This window comes from Euphorbia lathyris, chromosome 2, assembly GCF_963576675.1.
Source record: "Euphorbia lathyris chromosome 2, ddEupLath1.1, whole genome shotgun sequence".
Classification (NCBI taxonomy): Eukaryota; Viridiplantae; Streptophyta; class Magnoliopsida; order Malpighiales; family Euphorbiaceae; genus Euphorbia; species Euphorbia lathyris.
The window spans coordinates 101,550,900-101,578,379 of NC_088911.1; the positions used below are offsets into that span (position 1 = coordinate 101,550,900).

Genomic DNA, 27,480 nt, shown 5'->3' on the forward strand with positions numbered 1-27,480 from the left:
AAATTTTAAAAAAAACCATGTGGTTTCACTTTTTTTGCAGAAAAATGACTGGTTTTTTTCTTTTCAAATACAGGACTGTGGTTTATTCCGTTACATTATTTACGGATTTGGTGAAGATCTCGTTTATTTGTTGACGTGGCTGAAGGACAAATATTAGTTCTTAAAAAAATTGACCAATGGATTTTTTATAACTATTTTGGGTCTACAATATTGACCAATGGATTTTTATAACTATTTTGTGGCTACAATATTGACTATAAAATCTCACATGAACGTAAATCTCACATGGTTGTTCAAAGCCTTTTATAGTCAATTTTTTAAAAAATCCATATTTGCCCTTCAGCCACGTCAGCAAATAAACGGCATCTTCACCAAATCTGTAAATAGTGTAACCAGATAAACCACAATCCTGTATTTTAAAAGAAAAAAAACCACAGTCCTTTTTCTGCAAAAAAAGTGGAACCACAGGTTTTTAAAAAAAAAATTACCCCAATTTTTTTAAAAACCCATATTTGCCCTTCGCCACGTCAGCAAATAAACGGCATCTTCACCAAATCCGTAAATAGTGTAACGGAATAAACCACAGTCCTGTATTTGAAAAGAAAAAAATCACAGTCATTTTTCTACAAAAAAGTGAAACCACAGAGTTTTTTTTTTGAAATTTGCCCTTAATAAAATTATACTTAAAAGCGTAAAGTACAAAAAAAAACCCTGTGGTTTTCGACTTTTGCAAACAAGGTCCCATGTTTTAAAAGCGTACAAACGGGGGTCTGTGGTACCAGCCGTTAATAAAGAAGGTATTTTTTATGGATGCCGTTAAGTTGGGCTGACCTGTCACTTTGACTGAAAATTGCACCAAGGGCAATTATCTGGCTTGAAAAATTTTACTTGACAAATTTAGTTCAGTGCACAGAAAATTGAGAAAGAACTTTTCCAGGCATCAATAGCAATCCAACAAAGCCTACCAACTCAATACTTAGAACCATTATAAATACTTAAAGACATACCACAATGAACTGCAATCCTGGAAATTTTGAACCAGTGACTATATGGACCAAAAAAGAAGAGAATGAGCGAATTTGGGGGATGAAATTTCTCAAGCCTTTTATACCACAATTGGGATGCGAAAGGACGAAATTGCCTTTGGTGCAATTTTCAGTCAAAGTGTCAGGTCAACCGAACTTAACGACATCCATAAAAAATCTCTTCTTTGTTAATGGCTGGTACCACAAACCCCCGTTTGTACGCTTTTAAAACACGGAACTTTGTTTGCAAAAGTCGGAAACCACAGGATTTTTTTTTATACTTTACCCTTATTATTATTAATTTGTAAAATAGTAAATATAAATATGTTTTTTCTTTGAAACAGTAACTTTAGATTAATGAATAGCAAATCTGAAATCATTAAACAATAAAATATATTCTAAAGCATTAAATTATAATAAAAAAAAATAGTAACAACTATATCTTTTTTCTTCATAAATGTCTATATATTTTCTTTTTGAAGTTTACATAATCATTGAAAGAAATTAGTCTCTTTTTTTTTCCTGAAGCATTCATTTAAATTGCTCAATTTTCTCAATAAAAAATTATTAAATTGCTCAATTTTCTCAATAAAAAATTATTGTATCAATATCGTTTAGATCATTTAATTAGTATAACATGAAATTAAAATCTTCATCTAAATGATTTCTTTTTTTTTTTTTTTGGATTTACTAATGCAATTCTTTTGAATATGTGTAGTGTCATTTAAACAATGTCTCTTAGTATATAAAATGCATCGTACATATGTGTTTTTCTATATATATCTAGATATGCTTTTACAAGTAAAACAACCAACAATTGTAAACTAATAAAATTTGAAAATTGAACAACAACAAATTCCTTCTAAAAATAATAAAACTTTTACAAGTACATATTTTTAATTAACGTTTCAAATAGTAAAAAGTCGAACCTGAACCAAAATCAAGTAACAAATTCTATTTTTTATTTATTTTTTTTCAATAACTGACAGATGACGTTCAAATTCAGATTTTTTCTTTCCCAGCCCGTGAAAAGACTTAGCATGGTGCAGGAAAAACAGAATCCCTCACATGAAAGCTCACATTACACTTGCATATCACCTACCAACATCCAAACATTTTCTAGCATACTATGCTACTCGTTATCAGACAGGTCAGCCAATGAAAATACATCAATAATGATGCCAGACCAAAATTGCATATAAAAGGAAAAATGCATACAGAAAATAATCCACTTCACCATCCACGCTTCAGAATCTAAACTACAGATTTACATCGTGTACTGTCATCACATCAACAATCTACGGAATGTGAAAGCAACATTAATTCATTTATGCACCTGATTTTTAGCAGGGAGCATTTGGGAAACTGCGGCTGGACTTCTTTAAAGAGTCACATAAGTAGGAGAAAGCTGCTTTTACTTCATTTGGAAGAGGTATAGAAAGAGGGAGCACCAAGGGACGAGCTGACCCATCATGGGATAAGTGAGTGTGTTTGTTTCTCACGGAAAATGAACGAGCCAGTGCAGGTTGCTGTTTGTTAAGCCCTTCGATAATGAATGAGAATGCCCCAAAAGTCAAGCAGCTCTGCAGAAGAGACTGAGGTGCACCTGCAATTATCAGCAAGTTTAAAGAGTCATTCAACTAATACATCGTACCTTGTAATCTTCGAATTTGCTAACTGATAAGTTACTTATATTGTAAATTGCAATGCACAGGCATGTAGTAACAACAGCAGTGATCTGGATATACTAATAATGCTGTTGCATATTAAATTATCAACAAATACAAATTCGACATGCTGCAGAAAAGGTCTTTAAGGTTGAATCAATGTACAGAATCAAGACTCTAGTTCTTTGCGTGAGAGAGAATGTGAGTAGGAATGGAATATAATATTCTTAGCAAGTAAGAGTTAGAAATCCTTGTAACTTGTAAGTAATAGCAAATAGAATAGATCATTGCGCCCATCATTTTATTAACAGAGAGATGTTGTAACAGAGTAACAAGTAAATTAGAGGTGGTATCACTCAAACATTAAGAGATATTGGGTATGACATGACAACTATGACCCAAAGAATCATTTTCCCCTCAACTAAGTAATTAACAACAAAAAGAGGTTGATCTGAGCATTACATGATAGAACCAAAAAAAAAAAAAAAAAACAAGAAAAGCTTGAAAAAACGAAATACATCTTCTGCATTAAATATGGGGAAAAGTACAAAAATAAACCATATGGTTTGGGTCATTTTCAAACATAAACTACGTGGTTTAAAAGTTTGCAAACTGGTACCTTGTGGTTCATACCGTCAACAAAGGCACCATTAGATCTAGACTTGGTAAAATCATATGGTGGAGATTAAAACAATCGTATGGCTTAGATTTACACATCCTAGATCTAACGGTGACCGGCCAAATTCACTTGGTCAGTCACTGACCAGGTGAAAACTATCGAAACTGAATAACGGTGTTAAAAAAAGTCAAAAGGTAAAAAACTATTTTTATCTTTATATTTATTTATTTTATCAACTAACCTCCTTATTATCTAATTATCACAAACAAACCCCAAAACAAAAGGTAAACATCAAATTCACCATCACCTCCTTCTTTCTCATCTCTTTTTGATTTATTTTTATTCTCTCTCTCTAGACACTACTCTACATCTCACCTACTCTATTTAGAGAGAGAGAAAATAAAGAGGGAGAGTGAATGAGTTTAGAGAGAGAATGAAAATAAATTAAAGAGAGATGAAAGAAGAAGGAGATGATGAATTTGATATTTTGTTTTTGTTTTGGGGTTTGTTTGTGATAATTAAATAATAAGAGGGTTAATTTATAAAATAAATAAATATAAAAATAAAAATAGATCCTTAACATTTGACTTTTGACTTTTTTTAACACCGCAGTTTGGAAATGACCCAAACCACACTTTATTTTTGTACTTTTCCCTTAAATATGACTAAGTATAAATCCCCTCACAACAGGTGACAATAAAAAGAAGCAAGACAACTTGGCCAAATAGTTCAAACTTGTAGGCCTGAGCATAATGAGCTCTCTATGTACAGTTCCCACCAACGTATGCTTCTTTGTCTTAACTTATAGTTGGGAGTTGCATTATATACCTGGAAAGCTTAAAGCAACGCCAGTGCAACATCCAGCTATTCCAGCATTGAAAACTATAGGGAAAAAAGCATGGTTAAAAGCATAAACATACGAGGAATACTGGACAGTGAAATGTACAAGTGGTATAGTATACCATCATCTTTCCCTCGCAGCCTCTTCAAAAAGCAGACAACCAAACTGTGAACTCCAGATAGGACCGCAAATGTCTGTTCCAGGCAATGACATATCAACGACTTTTCTATTTGGAGACGGACAAACGGATAAAAAAATAAAAAATAAAATAGACCAGTAGCTAAGAATTTCATTGAAAGAGATAAGAACAGCCTTCAATTGGAAAAATACGATAAAGCAATCACAATGCCATTTAAAATCCAGAAACTCTACATACACTCTGTAGTCCATTCATTAAAAAGGGAGAGAGAGATGATTTTGTTGTGAATGAACAATTTTTTTATATCTTTCGTATTTCATACCTTGGCGTAAGATCCTGCCTCCACAAAAGATCCCTTGAAGCCTTTCTTCTTAAACAATCCCGACCCTGAAATATATTCAAAGACATATATCCACAAATATCCGAAGAAAAATCATTTCAAATTAGAAAGTTGATCAGGAAATGAATAACTCCATCAATATTGAAGATTTTCATAATCCCTCTAGTGTCCCCTGACTTTCCATATAATATTAAATGTTACGGAGCAGCATATCATCAACTAAAAAAGTTATTATGGTAAAATTATGTAAACTCTAATATAACACATAAAAATGAGGGATAAGGTGAAAAAATATCCTAACATTGACAACTAGGACCAATTCTATCCCTAACGTCTAAAATTGTGCAATTTTAACCCTAATGTTGGCAGCCAAGAATTTTACCCCCCAAATTTGGCAAGTTAGGTCAATTTCAGACATTATTATAAAACACATATTTTTTTTCTTTAATCTGCAGTAGTTGCATATTAGTTGGTTCTAAAAAAAAAGATTTCACGTTTTTTGTGATTTAATAATAAAATTGGAGATTAATATTTTTAAATTCGACGAAATATTTTGATTTTTTTTTTTTTTGTCAAACTCATACAAAACACCGTATATTGTGATGAGTGATAAAATGACGCACATGTTGACAAGATTTATGACTTAGAAGACAATTTTCTCAAATTGACACAACTTGGCAATGTTCTCTTTGCTGCTAATATCAGGAGGTAAAACTGCACCATTTTAGACGTTAAGGGTAAAATTGCTCTTGGCTGTCAACGTTGAAGGTATTTTTGCACTTTATCCCTAAGAATGATCACTAACTGATTCATCATGCATTACCTTCTCGCAGCCTACTACCTTAAATTATGCATGCAAAATGCACTGCATATCTATCTGTGTATGGCAACATTATCACTCTTGTGGTTTGCTTACAGATTCATAAATCATGCAACGATAATCATGTTTATCATATTAATCAAATAAACAAAAATACAAAGTTGAAACACATTTGCATAATCTAAATGTCAGCTCCGCAAACCAAGCACTAGATTGTCTATATCCAAGTAAAGTAATCCATATAATCGAGGTCAGCAGTTCAATTTTCAAAAGTGAAATGTTCACACATGGACAACAAAAGCATTATAAAATCATCATTTTAGAAATAGAAATTGTCCATTTCTAAAATTTCCCCCTCCATCCCAGATAAACACACTGTTTTTCTTGTGGTCTCCTTTTGATCATACTGAAATCAAAATCTACAGAGCTAAAACAACCACACAGCATATGATTGATATTGAACCAAAACCCAACTGTATTATATACTAGGGGTGTTCATGGATCAATCCAATGGTTATTGGATCAAAAAAACCAATCCAATCCAGTAGAGGAAATCCATGGATTGGTTGTAAATAACCAATCCAATCCATAGATACTCCATATAGTTGGATTGGATTTGTTATTAACCACCAATCCAAGGATCAATTTCATCCAAGCTTATTTTTTTAGCAAGATTAAATAATCCAATCAATTTTATTTAAATATGTCTAATTTTTTTTAATAATATCATTTAGAGAAAAAATAGAAGAAAGCGTGAAAACAGAAAAAAAGAGAAAAGGAACAGAGAACGTGAAAATGGAAAAAAACGTGGAGAACGAAAAAAAACATGAAAAAATAAATCAGGCCGAAAACTGACAAGCGAAAAAAATGGGAAACATGATAATGGAAAAACGGAAAAAATACGGTGTTCTAAACTCTGGTATAATATAATTGCTACTCGTACATGTTTTTTTTACACGAATTACTTGTACATGTTTTTTTAAATGGACTACTTGTACATGTATGATATAATTGCACTAGTATTTTATTTTCCATAAATGACCACAATAAAAAAATGAGGTTGATTTCAGTTTAATTATAACCGATATATCTTCTTCTTTTTCAAATTTAGACGACTTTAATATTTGCTAACTATTTTCCTTTTCTTTTTCTTATACTAAATTTTAACGGTTTTGATCACATGGACCTTAATAACCATGTAATATTTAGTCATTCACCATTAGATCTGGGCTTGAGATTCAAAACATCCTAAGGCTTACATGGTCATTAAGGTCCATGTGATCAAAACCGAATTTCAGCCATGTTCACATGTAGTATTTGATCATTCACCATTACATCTGGGCTTATTAAAACATGGCTGAAATTTTAATGGTATTTCAAAATTGAACAATAATTAGTTAATTCAAATGGAAAGTTGAATTTTAATTTGAATGTGAAATAAGATAATTGTTGTGTCAAACTTGCTGAAAGCAACAACTTCTTGGAAAACTACGAGTTTTATGGACGGAACCATTAAATTTTTAAACCGAAATAGTTGACCAACATTGTAGATTACACAAATCTTTCACAACTAAGTGCTCTTATTTGCAAATATTTTTCCGTTTTTCTATTTTTGCGATTTTCACGTTTTTTTTTTTTCTTTCTGTTTTTCAGTTTTCTAAGTTTTTCCGTTTTTCACAAACTATTTATTGAGTAATTTCTCTAGCCATCAATTTCTCACCATTTTCTTTAAGGTTTAGTTTGGATTGGTTAATAACTGGTTAAATTAACCAATCCATATGAAATAATATATTGGTTTGGTTATAACCAATCCAATAGAACAAATAAATTAGTAAACTAGCTATTTTTAGGCTGGATTGGATTGGATTAAACCATTGGATTGGTTATTTTTTGAACACCCCTATTATATAGGATGCAAACATGGTAAGCTCTAACACAGAGTGGGGTACGCTTTGAGTTAACAGCAATACTTACAAGAGCATCAAGACTAAAAAGCCAGATAGAGTATCAGCTCATGGTGTACATATTAAAACGAAACAAACAATCCAACAACATCCCTGCATAAATGCATCAAAAATCCTCAAGTGCACGTCAATTCTGAATAACAGACTTTTAATCAACTGAAATTATTTTTTTACATTACATTTGATTTAAACATCATTTTAAGTTAAGCCCAAAAAGATCAGAGTTTAGCTCTTCTTAGCAATAGCAATAATTGCTGCAGAAGTGCAAAAGCATAATATAACTATCGCTGACCAATGTTAATGTATAACTTAATACAAATTCCAATCTACAAAAAGAAGAATCGCAATCAAGGGTTTTTGCGAACATTAACATCCAATAATTTCATCAAGCAACAAAAGAAAAAAATAACAATAACAGATAATACGTGCACATAAGAATGAAATAGCATTTTAGAGGGAGGGGGCAAGAAAAGGAATACCGTATCCGAAAATGGAGCCCATGAAGGCGCCACCGGCAGAGTCGCCAGCGAAGCGGAGGAGACAAACGGCAGGAGTATTGGCGTTGGCAGGAACTATTGCATTGGAAGAATTAGGGTTAGAATTCTGAACGTTTTCTTCGAGATCGGTACCGGTGTTCGCGTTTGGAGAATCTGCCGTTGCCATTTCTATGTATCTCTCTCTCTCTCTCTCTCGCTTTTCAATTCTATAAAATTTCTATAAAATATCAAATATCCAAATGAAAACAGCAGCGGTTTTTTCCTCTGAGAAGTACTCCCACTTCGCTCTCTCACATCTTTACACGACACCGTGTTGTATTGTTGAGACTTGGATATTCTTGTTAGAAAGGATCTTTCAAGTTGCAATAGCTTTTTAGTGCAATAGACAATAAATTTCTTATATATTGATAATTTCTTATAGATATTTAGTACAAAAGGTACTACATTTCTTATATCTTGATCTTCTTTTTTTGGTTAACTATTAATACATTTGTTGCCCCATGTTTGGCAATAAACTTGTCCACCATTCGGTCCGTCCAAACATTGTCCTTTGAACTGATGAGCCTCCTATTTTTTTGGATAAGGTTGGGATCGATAAAAATAGCACGGATCGGCCCAACCTGTCTAGTAATATCAATTAGTGAATTTATATATTTATATATGAAATATTTACTTTTAAGTATAAATTTTAGTTTTTATAATTAAAAAGTATGTATATCTTTTTAGGTGTGCTTATATGAGTTGAGTTTGAGATTTGATTTTTAAGCCTGAGCTCAGCCTAGCCCGAGCCACCTATATTAATAGCGGGTTGAGCGTGCTTGGACTGAGTATTTTTACATAAAATCATGTTAGTCTGTTCCATCACGTCCCATGAACAAGTCTACTTGGCGCAAAGCTTAAAAATCTCTATTCTTGTCTAATTATATTTAATAACCCCTTATTTCTCACTAGAATTTGTTGAATACAAAAACAATATAGAAGACACGCTCTGCCATGTGTCAAAGTGTTCACCATATATCAACAAGAAAATGTCAACTACACAAATAATTATGAAGTTTTGAAATTTCACGGGTAGTTGAAGTTTTAGGGTTATTAAACGCATTTGGAAAAGATTATGGAGTTATTGAATGCAATTGGACAAGAATATATTGAATTGTGGGTAGAGAATTTAATTGAAAGAAATTATTTTTATTAATAGAAAATTAAAACCTTACTAACACACACAAGCACTTACATATTATTTATACATTTATGTAGCTCTCCCCTCATTCACACATCATACATTTGCAATATATCTATTTATAGATAGTCTTCTTAATTGTGAACCATAAACTTATGTCGGTTAAGTGAAGCTCCTAGATTTATGTGTATTGGTCAACAATGACCACTATTTTTCTTGTTATTTCTAGATATTTCATAGCTTAATAATTTATTTATTTATTTATTTTTAGTCAATTAATTAAGTCGGTGATGATAATTTTAATACTCCCCTCAGCACCGACTTATAATAACTCATATGTGCTAACCATTCCAAACTGCTTTTCTGAAATTTTCTTTCATAGTATTTTTCTGTTTCTTGCTTAAAGATGGTTCTCTGTTCGTTGTAGGCTCTTTTATCATAACTTCTTCGATCACTTGTATTTCTTTACCAAACACGACTTGTCCACGCTCCTCTTTGTCGTTTATGGCACGATTGAATTTTCCCTCTCTCTTGGGATTGCCGCACTCTTCATTGTTGATCTCCCTCAACTTACGTCGCCTCGACGCATACTTGTAATCTCTCTTCAGTTGTTGTCGTCGTCCTTCTAGCCAATATTTCCAAGCCTTCCCTAGCTTAGCTAATTCGCTCAAACTCTTGACTAGAGCTTCCAGCAATACTATCTCCTTGATAATTGCCTTCTTAGTGAAACGTTGTTGATTGTAAGCGCCTTGCTTACATTTCCTCGATGTAACAACTCCACCTTTAACTATGTTCGTCTTGTGCTCCACTTTCTTCTGTGGCTTTTGCACCTTAAACATATGCATTGGCGTAGGCTTCATCCTCTCCTTGGGCGATGACCATTTTGGTGAACCGGTTGGCTTAGTCTTCACCATCTTCCCTTTTCGTGACATCATCTTTATCATTGCTTCCTGTTAACGCTTCACCTCTTCTTTGACTAATGGCATCTCGCATGAAGCTGGTGACTCCTGTCGGGCATCTTTCTTGTTCCTTTCTTCATTGGAAGGCTCCTCGAGTGGTTCCTCATCACCACCATGATCTTCAATCTTTTGTGCAGAGTTGAGGAGCTGAAGGAAACTCAGCTGCCTTATTAGTTCCTCCTCCTTTTGCTGCCCAACAGCAAACGCTTGCTCTTTCTTTCCATCTGCTATGGATGATCTGGCTGGATTACATAACATCGGCTCTACCATGGCACTTGAAGCTTGGAAATCCCATTTTTCTTCGCTTCCTTCTTGAGTGTGTGTGGATGTAATGATGTTGCCTTCTACTTTCTTGTACCAACAATCTTGTGCATAATGACCTCTTTTGCCACAAACATAGCACCGGTTGTTCTTTCGTCGATACACCTTCTTGTCCTCTTTATTATGGTTGTGAGTGTGGTGAGCTCCCCCTTGTTGCCAACTCCTTCTTTGTGGACTTTTCTGCCATCTGTCTTCTTTAGATCTTTCTCCGAATCTCAATCTCACGGTTTTTGGATCTTTTCTCTCTTTATTACTAAAAAGAGTTTTATCTTCATCTTTCATTGAGACTTTAGACATTTGTTTGTCTAGAGCCTCTTGATTAGCCAAAATATTTTCCAATTCATTTAAATTTGGCTCTTTAGCCCATCCACGGGTTGCTATGACAAGTGCGTTAAATTCTGGATGCAACCCATGGACTATAATTCTTCTAATCCTTAACTTTAGTAAAATATTCACTCACCGTCATATCTTGTTGCGAGACCGACAATAACTCGTTCTCCAGTTGTTGGAGCTTGGCATCGTTTGTCCTTGTAAATAATCCGGCAAGAGTGTCCCATGCTTCTTTTGGGTTTTTAGCATCCTTGATGAGTTGCAGCAAATCGTCCTCCACCGAAATTGATAAAGCATACATAGCTTTACCACACTTGACCTTCCATTTCTTAAGGTCATTTTGTTCCGTCGGAGGCGCTGTTTCGTTTCCTCCAACGTCTCCCACAAATCTTGGCCGAGCAGATAAAATTGCATACGAGTACTCCAAGTACTATAATTATTATTAAGTTTTTCAAGAGTGCTTACCGAGGTAGACATATCTGCCATCACGACTTGGTTATCTCCTTTAATTAACCAAGTAATACCGATCAATAATTTTTACAGTCCCGGATTACGCGCTAAAAATACCTCGTACCACCACGATCCCGGATCGCGAACTTTCGAAGCACTTGACTCCCGGTCGCTGACCGCCTGCTTGCACTCGACCACGTACCGGTCCCTGACCGTCCGCTCTGATACCACTTGTTGAATTGTGGGTGGAGGATTTAATTGAAAGAAATTATTTTTATTAATAGAAAATTAAAACCTTACTAACACACACAAGCACTTAAATATTATTTATACATTTATGTAGCTCTCTCCTCACTCACACATGTAATGCTCCTAGATTTATGTGTATTGGTCAACAATGACCACTATTTTTCTTATTATTTCTAGATATTTCCATAGCCTAATAATTTATTTTTAGTCAATTAATTAAGTCGGTGATGATAATTTTAATAATATAAAGTCGTTTGGAACTTTTAAAAGTTTATGGGAACAGCTAAAGTTTTGGATTTAGTACGGGGGCAACATATCCTATTTAGTAATATTTCAACGTCCTCCTATAATTGAACTAAGTTGATACGATTATGACAAAAAATTTTGGGTTCGGACTAGATTTGACTCATTCAAGACTAAATGCAATAATTGACACAGACATGACACAGACATAACAAGAACCAGATAATTACACCCCTAATTTCTTTTATATATTCTTATTATTAAGTGGTCATCATATTTTACCAATAAATACTTGTTAGTTTTATATTCACATGAGTGACTTTGGGGTTAAGAAAAAAAGTGAACAAATGAGAGCAAGTGCCTGATAAATTATATTCCCAACATTGGAAAAATCCAAGAACATAATAGAAAGATGAAAAGCAAACAATCAGTGGCAATATTTATTATGAAATCAAGTAATAGAATTGAAGAACAAGAGATCATACATCACTCAAAGCACAATGTGTGAGAGATGATGCAGGTAAAAGAAACAATGGAATACGCTAATTTTATGTAAAGGTTAGACCCAAGAAGGGTCCTCCTGTCAACAAAATAACGTTTTAAAATGACTCAAAGATGATCTTGATATATTGCACCAAATTCAGCCCTCCATGCCTGATCATCATCATATACAGCAGCCGTATTCTGGGATGTTTCTGAATCTTGTCTGTATAGAGGTTGCAATGCAGATTCAGGTAATTTGCTTTCTGCTAGGTACTGTTTCATGGTGATCATCTCCATCTTGTGTTTCCTCTTCAGTTTCTCAATCTGTTTCTTCATCTTCTCATTGTCTTGCATTACGTTGCTCATGTTTTCCTGTTCGAATGGCAAAATCAGAAACCACAAACAACAAATCTTATAATAGCTACCAGCATAATTGAAGAAATGTCAAAAATATAAAAAGTTGTTACCTCTGCTGCTGAGGCAGCATGCTCAGCTTCTCTGAGCCTAACAAGGAGTTCCCCTGCAGCATGGACCGCTTCAGCAGTATCTCTAAGCTGGATTTTGAGACTCTTGTTCTCTTTCTTCAAGAATTCTTTTTCCTTTTCCTTCTCCATCCTTAAGGCAGAAAATTCAGCTGCAAGTGATTTGGCAAAGCGGCTGCCACCTTTATTACCTGCCTTTGCTGCTGCCTTTTTTAGCTCTGCTATTCCCTCCATGATTGCTCGGTGCTTCGTAACCAAGTCATTGTATTTCTCCTGTAGATCAACATAGTGTTCAACCATTCTGGCATGACCTAGAACAGCCCTACTGAGGGCATCGTCTAACTCTTCAGTGCATTTCTTTTCTTGTCCCAATTCAATCTCCGCCTTCTCTGCCCGACGACGATTGGATTCAAGATCAATCCTCAGGTCATCAGTTATAGAAATCCACTCACTCTCCATTTCTGTCCATCTCTGCCTTTCCCTCTCTAGTTCTTCCTCATCACTACACCGATCATTTACACTTTTTCGCCACTGAATGGATTGTGCTAACAAAGAGGACCTCAATTTATCCATTGATTTGTTTGTAGGACCATTAGAATATGACTTCAACTGAGTCTTTAAACTTTGTATTTCCTGAAGAAGTGCTTCCTTCTCTTTCATATCAGAAGAAGTGCTTTCATGATCATATACTTCCTGAACTTCCTTTATGATTTCTGGAAGCTGCGAAAATAAACAGGCCAAAATAAAAACTCAATTACAAACAAAATAAAAAAATTTGGAAGTAAAATCTGCAGTATGTCTAACAGAACTAACTTTGTTTTGATCACTCAGTTTGGATTCTTCAAACAGTATTATCTGATTATGTGAACCCTGAGGATAAAGAGTATTGCCCTCCTGATCATGATCTTTCTCAAATTTGTATTGATCTACCTGCAGATATTCAAAATACCAATAGGTTAGCATCCGATGATGGCGGAATTAACCACATCTAGAGGGGTTAAAAGGATAATTACAAGTCGATTTAGCAACTCAATTGTTGCTGCTTGCTCCTTGCAAACATTTTTTAGTTCATTTTCTCTCTTCTGGGCTTCTTCCATATAATTGCCTTCATCCTGGTAAGGAAGAAAATAAAAACAAAGTCAGCATAGATCATGATTTCCAATCAAATAAAGTGCAAACATGCTTTAGCCACCTTATCATCCAGTTCGTTAGGATGTTCTGCTTCATCTTGAACCGTAACAGAAGTATGATTGATCTTTTGTTTACAAGAAGCACAGAGTATAGAAGAACATCCATCTGAGCGCAATGCCTCTTCTGCTAGCTTTTGAACAGAACCATAGCTTGTCTCAACTTCTGGACATGGTTTCAATGCTAAATGCTCGAAGGAGAAAGAAACTGAGGATCTGTTTGAAGCTGAGGTCCGCTGGTGATGGTCGATGATCTGCAACCCTCTCTGGAGGCTAGCGGCCAAGGACTCAGTAGGCCCTGGAAACATTTTGCTGGAGCGCAAAGACGATCGAATTTTCTCACTTTGCTTTAGTGATTGGTTCATCAAATCCAGCTTTAAATTTGCACTCTCCGATACATTGTTCTGACCAGACATAAATGTCGATGGAAGGGTGGTCATACTTCTCCTAGTACTTCCAAATTTTGGGGACTCAGACAATGTTGGCTCTTGAAGAGCAGAGTGTGATTGTTGACATAAACTGATAGATATGCTACTTCTAATAGCAGGATCAATAGCCTTTGCTGTACTGTGGTTAGATAGAAGGTCGACTTCGGAAGCAATAATGTCATCATGTTTCCCCAAAGTAATTTCTTCATCCAGAGCTTCTTCTGGACCATTTACTTCACCTTCACTCATTAAATCAGTCTCAAAACTTTCATCAGCAGAAGAGAAGTGGCTGGAATTTCTGACATCAGATATATCTTTTGAGTTCTGCTCAAAAGAACTATGCAACTTAGTCAGCTGCTGCTGTAGTTCCCTCACATCATCCTCATCCACAATTACTTCATCGTCAGAATCATTTTCTATGCGTGGTAGCATCAAAGAGCGATTAAGGCTTACTCTTAACTGATTCAAGCTTTCACGTGCATTCCGCCCTTTAAAATATCCATATTTGTTCCCAACAGAAGTATATGCATCCGAATTTGCTCTTATTAGTTCATCCTGTAAATAATATGATACTCAGTTAATAATCAGCATCCACTCCTTTGAACAGAAGAAAAAAAAGTGTTTATGGATACCTTTAATTGGCGAATCTGATCACTCAAATCATTAACATCATCCTCCGATATTTCATTTATCACTGGCTCATTTTTTATTGATTTAACTCGCTGCCCAAATCTGAGTGTCTTTAATGTCTGACCATTGTGTCTGTACAGTAATCAAAATTTGATAAATGAAGAAAAATAGATTCCTAACTGATCACATTATAAAATATATAACTGGTATAATAAACCAATGAAATCCAGCTACGACAACAAACACTAAATAATAAATAAATGTTGCAGTCTGCAGTCTACCTATTATCAGAGTTTATGTTGCATATTACTATGAGTTTTGAATTGCCACCAACTGAATCTTGCAGCAAGCGAGTTAAACAACATCCTCCATACGGTGCATCTTGAGATTTCCCCAACTGAGCTCCTTTAGCTAGAGTGTTCACCACTTGCCTGCATCAATGAAACATAACTATCATTAACGAAATGTTGTAACTTGTAAGCAAATACAAGAATCATGTTGTTTGAGGAAAGCATGAAGTCATTCAAAGGATCAATATTAGGAATCATAACATTGAGCCGCATTAGAGATCATGAACATATTTTGTTTTCCCCTACTTATTAGTAAATATCATAAGTTATCCTTGATATGTGATGGCATCATACCCGAGTTGTGATAAGGACTTCTTCACATGCTTGAATTCCTTTACATATTGTCGACCCGCATCATCAAGTTTATTTTTGTCTAGTCCAGCAAGATCAACAAAGCTGATTCTGCTGATCTTTGAACTACTGAATTTTGATGACGTTTCCTGTCACATTTGTATGGACAGAAATCACATAAGTGGCAAAAATAATAAAAAGCCAAACAAAACAACGCATATTACTACCACAGAATAACAACTATATCAGCAATGCATCCTAAGAGATAAAAATATAATATTGAACATAAATTGCACATCTATTGTAAAATTTCATTAAAAAAAGGCAAATAGAGAGGCTAACTACTACATATGAAGTTCCATAAATCCAAGTTACCTTGCACCATGACTCAATGATGAAAGAGAACACAACATGGGACCGAGAGCTCTTAGAATTTATGCTTGTTGCTCCAACTTTTCTACTCGAAAGCCCCTGCAACAATATATGCAGATTTTTACCACAGTACGCATTGTAATCCAAAATCCATAGCACAAAATTCTATGTTACAACTTTAACATAACATAAAGCTCCTGGCTCAAAAAATCTAAAAGGTACCCAACAGTTATATGACCAATTATTCCACCCTACCTTTATCAATATCTGAGTGACATCCTCATAGCTACTTACATACTCCTCAGTCAAATTCTCAACATGCAATCCATTTTTAAGATCATCTCTTATCTGCATCAATTTTATAAAACAATTGTTACCATCAAGAATGTACTCTAGGAGAAGAGAAAGAAAGAAGATAAGGAAGTATTTATAAGATGTGAAAAGATGAAGGCGGGATATATCCACCTCAAGATTTCTTTGCACTGGATCAAGCAAGTCCCCGACTTGATCATTATATATCTGCAATTATAATCAATTAATCAAACATTTGATTCACGTGAGGGCCTCTATAGTGATGACAAGCTCTCAGAAATCACAAACCTCTAGGAAAGAACATCTACACTGATAATTTATCTGCTTCCCTTGAGAGCTTTCTTGCGCCTACATTTGGACAAATAAGATTCAAATTCAAAGGATATGAGAACAAAAACCACCTACAAATACCATTATTGAATTATAAAAGAGCTTACTTTCTGAATCTCCGAGAATAACAATTGGAAGATGCGGGGAACGATGCCCTGTTGACTACTTGGTGAAGGTTCAGCAACCATGGCACTTGGTGGACCCCATATCGTGTATGTCTTTCCACTTCCAGTCTGGTGAAAGTTCAAAATCCACATCAGTATACAGAATTTAACCAGGCAAAGCAAGTGTTTGTTAGATTTATAAAAAAGCTAAAGAATAATTAATACCTGTCCATATGACACGATCGAAGTATTGTATCCTGCTAAAGCACTTTTAACCAAAGGGACTCCAACTGATTGAAAAACATCTTCCTGCCACACACAAATTAACAGCTTCCAGATTAGAATTCCTTACTGAGTAACTACAGAATTAATCTGGGGTTGGAGGGAAGAGAGGCCTAAGTAAAAAGGGTGAAATAACATGATTTCTATTACCCTTATTCATTTGGTCGCCAAAGTGTTATCATTAACCTATACTCGTCCAACTCTTGAATAGAAAAAATTGAATGAAGAAGGGTTTTGTTATGATCAAATACTGTGATTCAAAATTCTTGTTACATTTCCCATGATTCAGATTGAAAACCAGTCACTTAAATAATACCATACAATAGAAGAAACATTTTCTAGCTTGTGTCTTATTTCTTGTCATCGATAAAAGAAAGGATCACTATAATTAAAATCACAAACAACTAACCACATTGAGGCTCCATCTTAAAAGAAAAGACATGAACAGAGTTCCTAACCTGATTTCAATTCGAATCAAATGCAAAATTCCCATCACCGATGGATACAGAATTGTTCTAGTTTTCATATATAGAAATCCATTAATTTGACATAACTAACTAGTAAAGTTGCATCTAAAGAAAATTTCTAATTGCTTGCAAATTTCTGTGCTATTTATGAAATTTAAAGAAATGATCTGATGTTTTATTGTTGTCTTATTTTTTTTGTCATCAGTAAAAGAAAGGATTACTATAATTAAAATCACAAACAAATAATCCATATAGAGGCTCCATTTCAAAAGAAAAGACATGAACAGAGTTCCGAACCTGATTTGAATTGGAATCAAAAACCGAATCAAATGCAAAATCCCTATCACCGATGGATACAGAATTGGACGAAACCTTCTTTACTGTCACATCAGCTTGTCTTTCGTGATCATTTACAGGTCTAATTCTAACTACAACCTATTCATAAAGCCAGTAGAAAAATAAAAATAGCATCAGTAAACGAAATGAACTTTTAAGTAACCAATCTGATAATCGAAGTGGAAGGGGAAAAAAGAACAAGCAACAAACCTTCACCGGCGGATCCAAACTTGTTAGTAATTCACTTTGGTCATCCGATCTAATAATCTCTTCCTGCAATTTAACAAATGTAAGCAACGACTCCTAGACAAGTAAATGGACGCAAGTTTTCCTTTTATCATACCTTGAGCGGCTGTTCTACTGGGGCAGATGCGGGTGCACTGGTGACGGAAGTAAAGGACTTAGAGAGCGATGATTTGGGGAGGGAAGCTGAGAGCGGGGGATCGTCGAATTGGATGTTGTGATCCGGCGGAGGCGTGTTTTCGGAGTTGAAAATTTTGGGTAATTTCGCGAATGCAGTGGACTTACGCTTGGACAGAGATCTTGGAAGCAAATTGCGAATGGAACTTGTTGATTTCATAGTTATTTTGCTTTGCTTCGCTTCTACTTTCGCTTCTATCAGGAGAAAATGTATGCGCGTTAGAGAGAGAGAGAGAGAGAGAGAGAGAGAGACGTAATTCAAACTAGGGAGAGAGGGAAGGAAGGATTTTGTTGAGAGGATGATGACCGTTGGAGTATCAGATTTAGGTTTAAATTTAATTTTGTTTTTGCTGAAATGACATTAATGCCACTATCCTTCATCTATAGATGATTACATGCTCATATGCATAATATTTTTATTTTGTTGATGCAAAGAAAGCATTTATTCTCTTTAGTTTTTAATTTTTTAATATAATATCTTTAAATTAACATTAAATATTTTTATAATTTTTCAAAAAATTATATTTTTCTTCATTTCATTTATAAAGTTTCTTAAAAAGTAAAAGTAAAATCATTTTTTACAATTTTATATAATTCTTCTTATATTTTTTACAATTTTATATAATTCTTCTTATATTTTGATAAATTTTAAAATAATTTTCATTAATTTTATAATGAATAAGTTCTATAATACCAAAATAGACTTCTATATAATTAATTATGATAAAACTTAGATAATTCATTATTTAATATTAGAGAGATTATAATTATCTAAAAATAATAATAAAATGGTAAAAAAATGTTTATTATTAAAATATAGAGTAAATGGTAGTTTTTGCATTTTAAATTTTATTTAGTCTGATTTGACCATTTACTTAAACATAAAGATGAAAACAAAAATACGAGACTATATAATTATTTTAAAAACACAGAGACGGACTAATGTTTTAGGTAAAGTGCAAGGACTTTATAATTGTTTACCATATATATAACTTATAGTAATTTATTTGAGATATAATTCTCATAAACAAATATATATAACTCGATATATATGTAAGAATTCAGTTTGAAGTGGACTATGCCAGAGTAGAAGGCATGAGCAAAAAAACAAGCTAAGAGTATCTTCGTTTCCTAACAAATGGATGGCAACCCAATTATTAATGTATAAATGGCTTGAAGGCTCTATTAGTCATAATGGATTTCTCTAACCTCTAAGTAGGGGTGGAGCCAAGGGGTAGGGAAGGGTCTCCCGACCCTCCGGAACACCCTTGATGAACAGTGGTTCAGTCCCGAGTAGCCCCCAAAATAATTAAAATTAGTACTTATAATGTAGAATGTGATTATATGACATAAAACTAAGTTTTTGTCAAGTTGGTTGTAGTGATAATTAAAGGAATCTCTACATTCAGTTGGTCCTTTATTATTTTTAATTGTATTTTTTTAGTTACAAAATTCATGACCGAGAAGATAATTTGATGAATAATTTCTCCAATTAACCAAACTTGTCAACGTTAGGGATAAAATTGCTCTTGGTTGCCAACGTTAAGGGTAAAATTGCACCATTTTAGACGTTAGGGGTAAAATTATTCTTAGGTGTAAACATTAGAGTATTTTTGCACCTTATCCTTACTTTATATTAAATCTCAGTTGTTTTGTACCTTAATGTTTCCAATTATGATCAAATTTACCCTTATATTATCAAATTTTGAAAATTTTGATTTGACTACTATGAATCAAAGCCTTAAGTCGTTATTAAGAAAAAAAAATCTTCATGCAATGGAACCCCTCCGGACTTTAAGCTCTGGCTCTGCCACTGCCTCTAAAGAATGGATAATGAACTCGGATTTATCAATAAATAAATTAATAGATTTAGACTTACCTCTTGTAGCGCAGATCCGTTGAGCAACGGCGAAAGTAATCAACATTGGCTCTCTATCATCGACCTAGGAGGTTACTATACTGAATGAACAATCTTCCACGGACTAAGAGCGTTATCCTGTTGTCCTTCGATGTGTGAACTCCGCTCATGTCCATTTTCAGTTGCAACCTCACTCAGCGAGTGGGCAATCTCACACACCGAGTGAGGGTTTTGCACCCTAATATCTTTTTTCGCTCCCACTCTGGGTCTTGCATTGGAGATGTCCACATCATATTATAATTAGCTTTTGTATTTTATTATTCATATTTATTATCCATAATTCTTATTAAAAAGGTAAAATAAAAAAAAAACGAGAAAACGGAAAAAAAGAAAAAAACTGAGAAAGACGTGAAAAATGTGAAAATGCGAAAAATGGAAAATAATATGAAAAACGTGAAAAATGCTTCCTCTCCTAATAAGGAGAGCTATTTCGCTCTTCACCAAAGTACCCTCACTCGAGTACGCATCGTCTCCAAAGAGGAGGAATACTGGCCTGAGCTGAACTGTCAAAGAGTCATGTTGGGCCTTCGACTGTGGAACTAGGAGTGTGATTTTCGGAACTTTAACCACCTTTGCGCAATTCGCTTCTGATCTAGATAAAGCTACCCAGAATCAATTGGCAAGAGGTCAGCGAGTGAAAAATGAGTTCAACACAACAAATCTAATTTGCTAAACTGAATGTGATTTTTAATTTCATAAAAAAAACAAAAGTAATGGTATATATATCAAAATCAAATTTTTACAATCAAGTTGTTACAGTAATTTTCACCTGGTCAGTGACTGACCATGTGAATTTAGTCGGTCACCATTAGATCCAAACTTATTAAAACCATGTAAATTTAATCAGTCACGACCAGGAGAAAACCACCGCAAGTTGTCATAGTTCGTTTTTTCTTTTTAACTTTGTTGATCCAATAATGATCCAAATAAATTAAACAAATCAAAATGCCACAATATTTGTTAAATACCAAGTGACAAATTAAAATTTCTTTCGATTTTAATACACCAAAAATTGAAAGGTTAAGGGTTTCAGAATGCTTTTTACTACAATTTTTTTTTGTTGTTGTTTTTTTGTTTTATTTTTTTTTGTATTTTTCATATTTTCTAATTTTTTGTTGATTTTAATTGTATGAATAAAATTTTATAATTATATTTAACTAATCAAATATAAGTATGGTAATAGTTTGCATTGGTGGGATTTAATTCCTGATTTTTGTTACCCGACTTTTTTGCATGATCTTGTGGAGCGTGGTTTTTATCGCTTCGCTTGATATGGTTTTGTTTTGAACTTTGTATTTGGTTCTTTGTAACTTTTCTTTTCTTCTTTAATAATATTGGTTCGGGTTTGCTGTGATTTTCAGAGGTGTCAATATAGCTGAAATGTCTGTTTTTTTACACTCTCTCGCTAACCGGCCTTTAATAAATAAAAAAATAGTAATTATATTTTATATATTTTTTGAAATTATCAACCAAATATATAAAATATGAAATTACTATTACATTTCATTATATTATAATTTAAATTATATTATATTGAAATACAACGTACTAAACGTAACCTAAGTATTTGTTATCATGAATACTGCTACATTAGAAATAAGATGTTAGTTATGACAATGAGGTAACAAAAACATTGTTTGAAATTTTGAGAAGTAATTAGGTATTTAATAGTTTAGAGATGTATCTATAAAAAAAATTAGAAAATTAAAAATTAAAAATGTCTTAATACAGAATTTAGTAAAAAAGAAAAGGTTGGCATGGCACTATAAACTTATAAATTATTTCGTAAATTTCATGATTATTCAAAGTGCTATATTAACTTTTTAAACTTACTTATAATTGATTTATTAAAAATTGGGTAGTAGAAGCCATTAAAAAGTGTTTAGAAGGTGGAAGATGTATAACTAAACTTTGGGACCACTGAAGAAAAGCCGCTCCTACCCTGGTCACATTTTGTCCATTCGAAAAAATTCAAAATAATTAGCCGTTGTGGCCATTTAAATTATTCTTTCAGTTTTTCTTTTATTTCTATTTTTATAATTAATAATGGCGGCAATGAGCCAAGTAACACCCAGCAGTACCGCACTAATTATGGACTTTTCGCTTTGTTTTAAGTAAATTAGTCTTGTGCTTTTTATTTAACATATTGTTGAGTTATTTTTCTTTGAAGTAATATATTAATGAGATATTTGCACCGTCAGAAATAACAATAAAATCAAATAATCAGGGGTTGAGTCCCAAATTGAGAGGCTAGGTAAGTAAAAAGCTCTCTTTGTCAGCACGTCTACAATCCTATTGACATACAAGGAACAAATAATAGCATAAACTCTAACAAATTACTAGCTAAGACATGTAAAGACTTTATAAGGGCATCTCCAACCCTCCCCATATGGAGGGTTGGAAATGAGGAATTGGGCCATTGTCTTTCCTAGGATTTCAACTCTAGAGGATCTCTAACCGTAGGGAAGAAATCAATTCTTCTCTACAATTGGAGAAGAATCCATGTTTCTCCATTAATTTTGGGAACAAATAAAATAATAAATTAGAGATAAAAAGTAGATAAAGTAGAATAAATTATGGAATATACTTTATAGGGAAGAAAATATATAAATGGGTTGGAGAAAAAATATGGATTGGGGATAGAAATATAGAGAATTGGGGATAGGGAAGGCAAAATGAAAATTTTGCCTTGGAAATGCTCTAATACTTCCAAACTCAAATATATAAGTCACAGTGAAATGGAAACAATCAATCGACAATTTTAGTGTCCATTTCCAGGTATATCCTTGACAGGCCAAGCCAGCGAATCCAACTCAAAGCTTCTCGGAGTCTAACCGCTTCTATAATGGAAGCATTATAAGGCCATGTTCTTTTTGACTGAAATTAAATTAAATTAACTTAACTTAACTTAACTTAACTGAATGCTACTGAACTGAACTTAACTACACCAAATAATTAACTGAGCTTAACTGAACTGAACTGAACTTACTTATGCTGAAATTAAGTCAAAAAGAACAGGGCCTAAGCCCCCTATCGCACCTGAGTCTCATAGGCACTTATACGTCCAAGCGAATCACAACACACATTACTGAAGCAAACCCTTCTCCCTTCCGAGTCCCCGCCACATCTATATTTACTTTAACCCATCCAACAATAGGGACCGACCATCCTGTTCAAGCCACACAGCAAAGATCAACTTCTCGTGGAAGACCAGCCCTCGGCAGAAGTATACGAGACGCCTAATAATCGTACAACAGGCTCAGATATTGAGTGACAACTGTTGAAACACCTTTCCACAGGATTTTGATTTGACAAAATTAATTAAGTGAAATTAAATATTCTACAACACACTAAGTTTAAATGCTTTGATTTATTGTTACTAATGTGTTTGTTCAATGTTGAGTTTATAATTGTTATAAGACATAAAGATCATAAGGCCCAAGCCCTATATGGAAGTCAAAGCCCAAGTCAAACAAGCCCAAGATCACTCAGCCCGCGTATGTCAAAACGCTGCCGTTGAGTATTGAAACGGAGCTCACCAATGAAGGATCGAGAAGATCCACGTAGACAACTTCGGTATGAAGCTGCTGAGCTGTCTCGACAAAACGTACAAGACAGCCGCTGACCACAAAGCAACTTCCAGACCAAGTATTTCCTCTGTTGGTAAAGAACAGAAGACGCAGGAAGCTGTCTGTTTGACATTACCCGATTTGGAGGAACATACTGCCACACTGATCGAAGAACAGAAGATGCTGGAATCTGATTGGCTAAGAGAACTGCTGAACAGACTGAGTGAAAGCGACATGAAGCCGTTTCCCTCCAACGGTTATTTCGAAATTCGAAATAACCAGAAGCTCTCACAACTCTCTATAAATAGAGCATTCAGAATCCACATTCAATAGAGAACTTTGAGCAAAAGCCGTTACGCTGACCAAACGTGTACAAAAAGTTCTCCATCAAAAGCAAAGCAAATTCTTACACCACAAGCTTATTCATTTGTGTAAAAGTCTAGAGTGATTGATCCTCAATCATCTAAGGTGTTCTAGCAATTGTTGTTTAGGACAAATCTTAATCATTTCTAGGAATAGAAAGGAGAGGCTGAGTACTCGGTTTTAAGTACTCAGCGGAGAGATTAGGATTGAGTAGAAGTATAGAGGAAGGTACTCTTGTCATACTCAATTGCTGATATTGTAAAAGGTTTGAGGCTCTACCTTTAAAGAGCTCAGTAGAGGATTTGAAATCTCGGAAGTGTTCCGGGGACAGGACGTAGGCTTGGAAGAAGCCGAACCTGGATAAATCTGCTGAGTGAAGTATTTCTAAACCTTAACTCCTTATTTATATTGCTTGCTTAAAACAAACTAAAACTGACCGAGTAAAAGAGGTCAAGCTGAGTTGTGCGCTGTCAACGAATTAGTTCAGGAATAGACTCCAAGTGCTATTTCCTGACCTAAGCAATGAAACTGACCTAGTCACTAGTTGACTAAGCCAGTGTCTTGTCGATTGATCAGCGCCGCTGTCATATAATCTTTTCTTAAGAAAAAGAAATTTGCCCTAATCAATTAAAAAGGTCAAATAGTTCCTAACCCCCCCCCCCTGGAACTATATTTGCAACCTTACAAGGGACCAACAAGTGGTATTAGAGCTTAAAAGCTCATTACTAAAGGTCTAACAACCTTGAGTTGATCCATACCATGGGTGAAAACAGCACTCGGTTTCTCTCTAGAAACCAGACAACTTAGATATTACCTGAGGGGCTGTCCATTACTAGGCCTCCCCTATTCTTCGGGTCAAACTATACCTTTTGGAAGAATAGGATGAAGAACTTCATTCAAGCTACAAACATGAGTGCCTGGCTATCTATAGTCCAAGGCCCGTTTGTACCTGTGAAAGTTGTTGCTGGCCAGTCAGTTGTTAAAGCTGAGGTTGAATGGACAGAGGATGATCTCAAGAAGCTTCAAAACCATGCTTCGGCTATCAATATGCTTCACTGTGCGCTCGATGCTGCAGAATATAACAAAATCTCAGGTTGTGAGTCGGCACAAGAGATCTGGAAGAAGCTGGAAGTCACCTACGAGGGAACAAACAAAGTAAAAGAATCCAAGGTGAATCAGCAGATGAGACTGTACGAGCTGTTCGAGATGAACAATGATGAGGGCATTTCAGACATGAACGTAAGGTTCACCAACATCATTAATGAGCTCAAGAGACTTGGGAAAATCTTCACTGAGGAAGAACAAGTCAAAAAGATACTCAGGAGTCTTCCAAAAGACTGGCAAGCAAAGAAGACAGTAGTTGAGGAAGCTCAGGATTTAACCACCTACAAATATGATGAACTCATCGGTTCATTGCTGACCCATGAGATATCCATGAAAAACTTTGAGGTGAAGGAAAAATCTGATGACAAGAAGCAGAAGTCACTTGTCATGAAGGCTGACTCCACTAACGGGAGTTCAACTGATGATGAGGAGATGGCCATGTTCACAAGAAAGATGAAGAGGCTGTTCAGGAAGAACGACAAATATTCTAAAAAGCCTTACAAAAAGTTTGATAAGTATAAGGCTGACTCAAGCGACAACAAATACAGAAAGGACAGCTCAAAGCCCATTACATGCTTTGAGTGCCATCAAGATGGCCATATTAAGTCAAACTGCCCCACGCTGAGGAAAGACAAGAAAAGTGGGAAGAAGGCAATGGTGGCTACTTGGAGTGACAGTGATGAATCTTCATCAACAGAAACTGAGGCCACCGAGTCAGCGAAGATATGCTTTATGGCTGACGAACTTGCTGAGCCATGCATTTCTGAGCATGCTGACCAATCTGATGAGTCAGATAATGAAGAGCAATCTAATGAGGTAATCTCACTCTCTCAACTCAGAAATGAAATGGGTAACGCCCTGAGTGATCTCTATACACTTGTTAAAAAGTGTAACAAGAAGATTAAAGCACTCAGCCGGCGATGTGATGAAGTAGAAGAGGTCAAACTAAGTGACCTCAGATATCTTCTTCAGGACAACTCAGTTTTGCATGAAAATATGAAAACCATTCATGAGTCTGTCTCTGAAGTCCAGTCAGTTTCAAAGAAACTGAGGAAGGATGTCACAACCATTCAGAAATAATTAAAGGTTCCAAACAAAAACAATTTTCCGCTGAGAACTCAGTATCAAGGTACACAGTACCAAGGTACTCAGCAGAGACGAAATCCCCAGCGAAGAGTCCAATGTGACTTTTGTGGGAAGTTAGGACACACTACTAAAGTGTGCTGGCACGCTCAGCACTGGGGTACTGACAAGTCAGTAAAAAATCCTAAACAGAAGGTCAGTTGTGACTTCTGTGGAAAGAATGGCCATACTGTCCATGTATGTCGCCATAAAATAAAATATGATGCTATACATGTTGCACCTAACAAGTCAGGACCCAAAAAGAATTGGGTACCTAAAAGTAACTAGTTACAATGCAGGTAAGCCTGAGATGTGCCGAGAAGTCAAAGATGTGGTATATTGATAGCGCATGCTCAAGGCATATGACGGGTGATGAAACTCAGTTCATCACGTTTGAACGTAAACGAGGAGGGAGTGTAAGTTTTGGAGACAACAAGAAGGGTAAGATAGTAGGCTCAGGAATCATCGGAGGTAACCCTACTATTGAATCTGTCTCCCTAGTCAGCGGACTCAAATATAACTTACTCAGCGTAGCTCAGCTATGTGACAATGGGAGAAAAGTTATATTTGATGCTACTGGATGTAAAATACATGAGGGAAAAACGAATAAGTTAATTTTAACTGCCCCTCGGATAGATAATGTCTTCATGCTGAACCTAGAAAAGAAGTTTTCTAAAACTGTATGCTTAGTCACAAAGGAAGAAAATTCCTGGCTATGGCACAGGAGACTTGGCCATGTAAGCATGGACCTCCTGGCCAAATTAGCAAGAAAGCAATTGGTTGAGGGACTGCCTGAACTTAAATTTCAAAAAGACCAACTATGCCACGCTTGCCAAGCTGGAAAACAAACCAAACAATCTTTTCATAGTAAAAACATTGTCTCAACTAAACGTCCGTTAGAGTTACTACACTTGGATCTCTTTGGTCCAGTCCAGCCACTGAGTCTGGGTGGAAGAAGATTTTCCTTGGTCATTGTAGATGACTTCTCTCGGTATACGTGGGTTATCTTGCGAACCAGCAAGGATGAGACCTTTAAGACATTTTCAAACTTGGTTAGAAAAATTGAAAATGAGAAAGACCTAAAATTAGCTCATATCCGTAGTGATAACGGTGGATAATTCAAAAACCAAAAGTTTGTTGAATTCTGTGAAGCCAGCGGCATTGACCACAACTTCTCTGCTCCTAGAACGCCTCAGCAAAATGGGGTTGTTGAAAGGAAGAACAGAACTCTGGTTGAGATTGCCAGGACAATGCTGGATGAGCATAGGCTTCCAAAGTATTTTTGG

General features: G+C 35.0%; 2 protein-coding genes across 2 annotated transcripts; both read right to left on the bottom strand.

Annotated features, from left to right (window-relative positions):
- Positions 1 to 2,190: 2,190 nt before the first annotated feature.
- LOC136219166 (chloroplastic import inner membrane translocase subunit TIM22-2) lies at positions 2,191 to 8,279 on the bottom strand. Its single transcript, XM_066006438.1, has 5 exons — positions 7,895 to 8,279; positions 4,614 to 4,678; positions 4,274 to 4,346; positions 4,140 to 4,193; positions 2,191 to 2,631 (listed from the first exon to the last, which is right to left on the bottom strand). Exons 1-5 carry the CDS (start codon positions 8,076 to 8,078, stop codon positions 2,369 to 2,371), a joined length of 639 nt encoding a protein of 212 aa, XP_065862510.1. The 5' UTR covers positions 8,079 to 8,279; the 3' UTR covers positions 2,191 to 2,368.
- Positions 8,280 to 12,059: 3,780 nt separating this feature from the next.
- On the bottom strand, positions 12,060 to 18,403 carry LOC136219167 (kinesin-like protein KIN-12F). The gene is made up of 17 exons (XM_066006439.1): positions 18,042 to 18,403; positions 17,909 to 17,971; positions 17,660 to 17,797; positions 16,839 to 16,922; positions 16,617 to 16,742; positions 16,468 to 16,527; positions 16,333 to 16,386; positions 16,123 to 16,215; positions 15,871 to 15,966; positions 15,499 to 15,644; positions 15,136 to 15,285; positions 14,857 to 14,986; positions 13,802 to 14,779; positions 13,623 to 13,721; positions 13,423 to 13,539; positions 12,595 to 13,329; positions 12,060 to 12,499 (listed from the first exon to the last, which is right to left on the bottom strand). Exons 1-17 carry the CDS (start codon positions 18,276 to 18,278, stop codon positions 12,254 to 12,256), a joined length of 3,552 nt encoding a protein of 1,183 aa, XP_065862511.1. The 5' UTR covers positions 18,279 to 18,403; the 3' UTR covers positions 12,060 to 12,253.
- Positions 18,404 to 27,480: the final 9,077 nt, after the last annotated feature.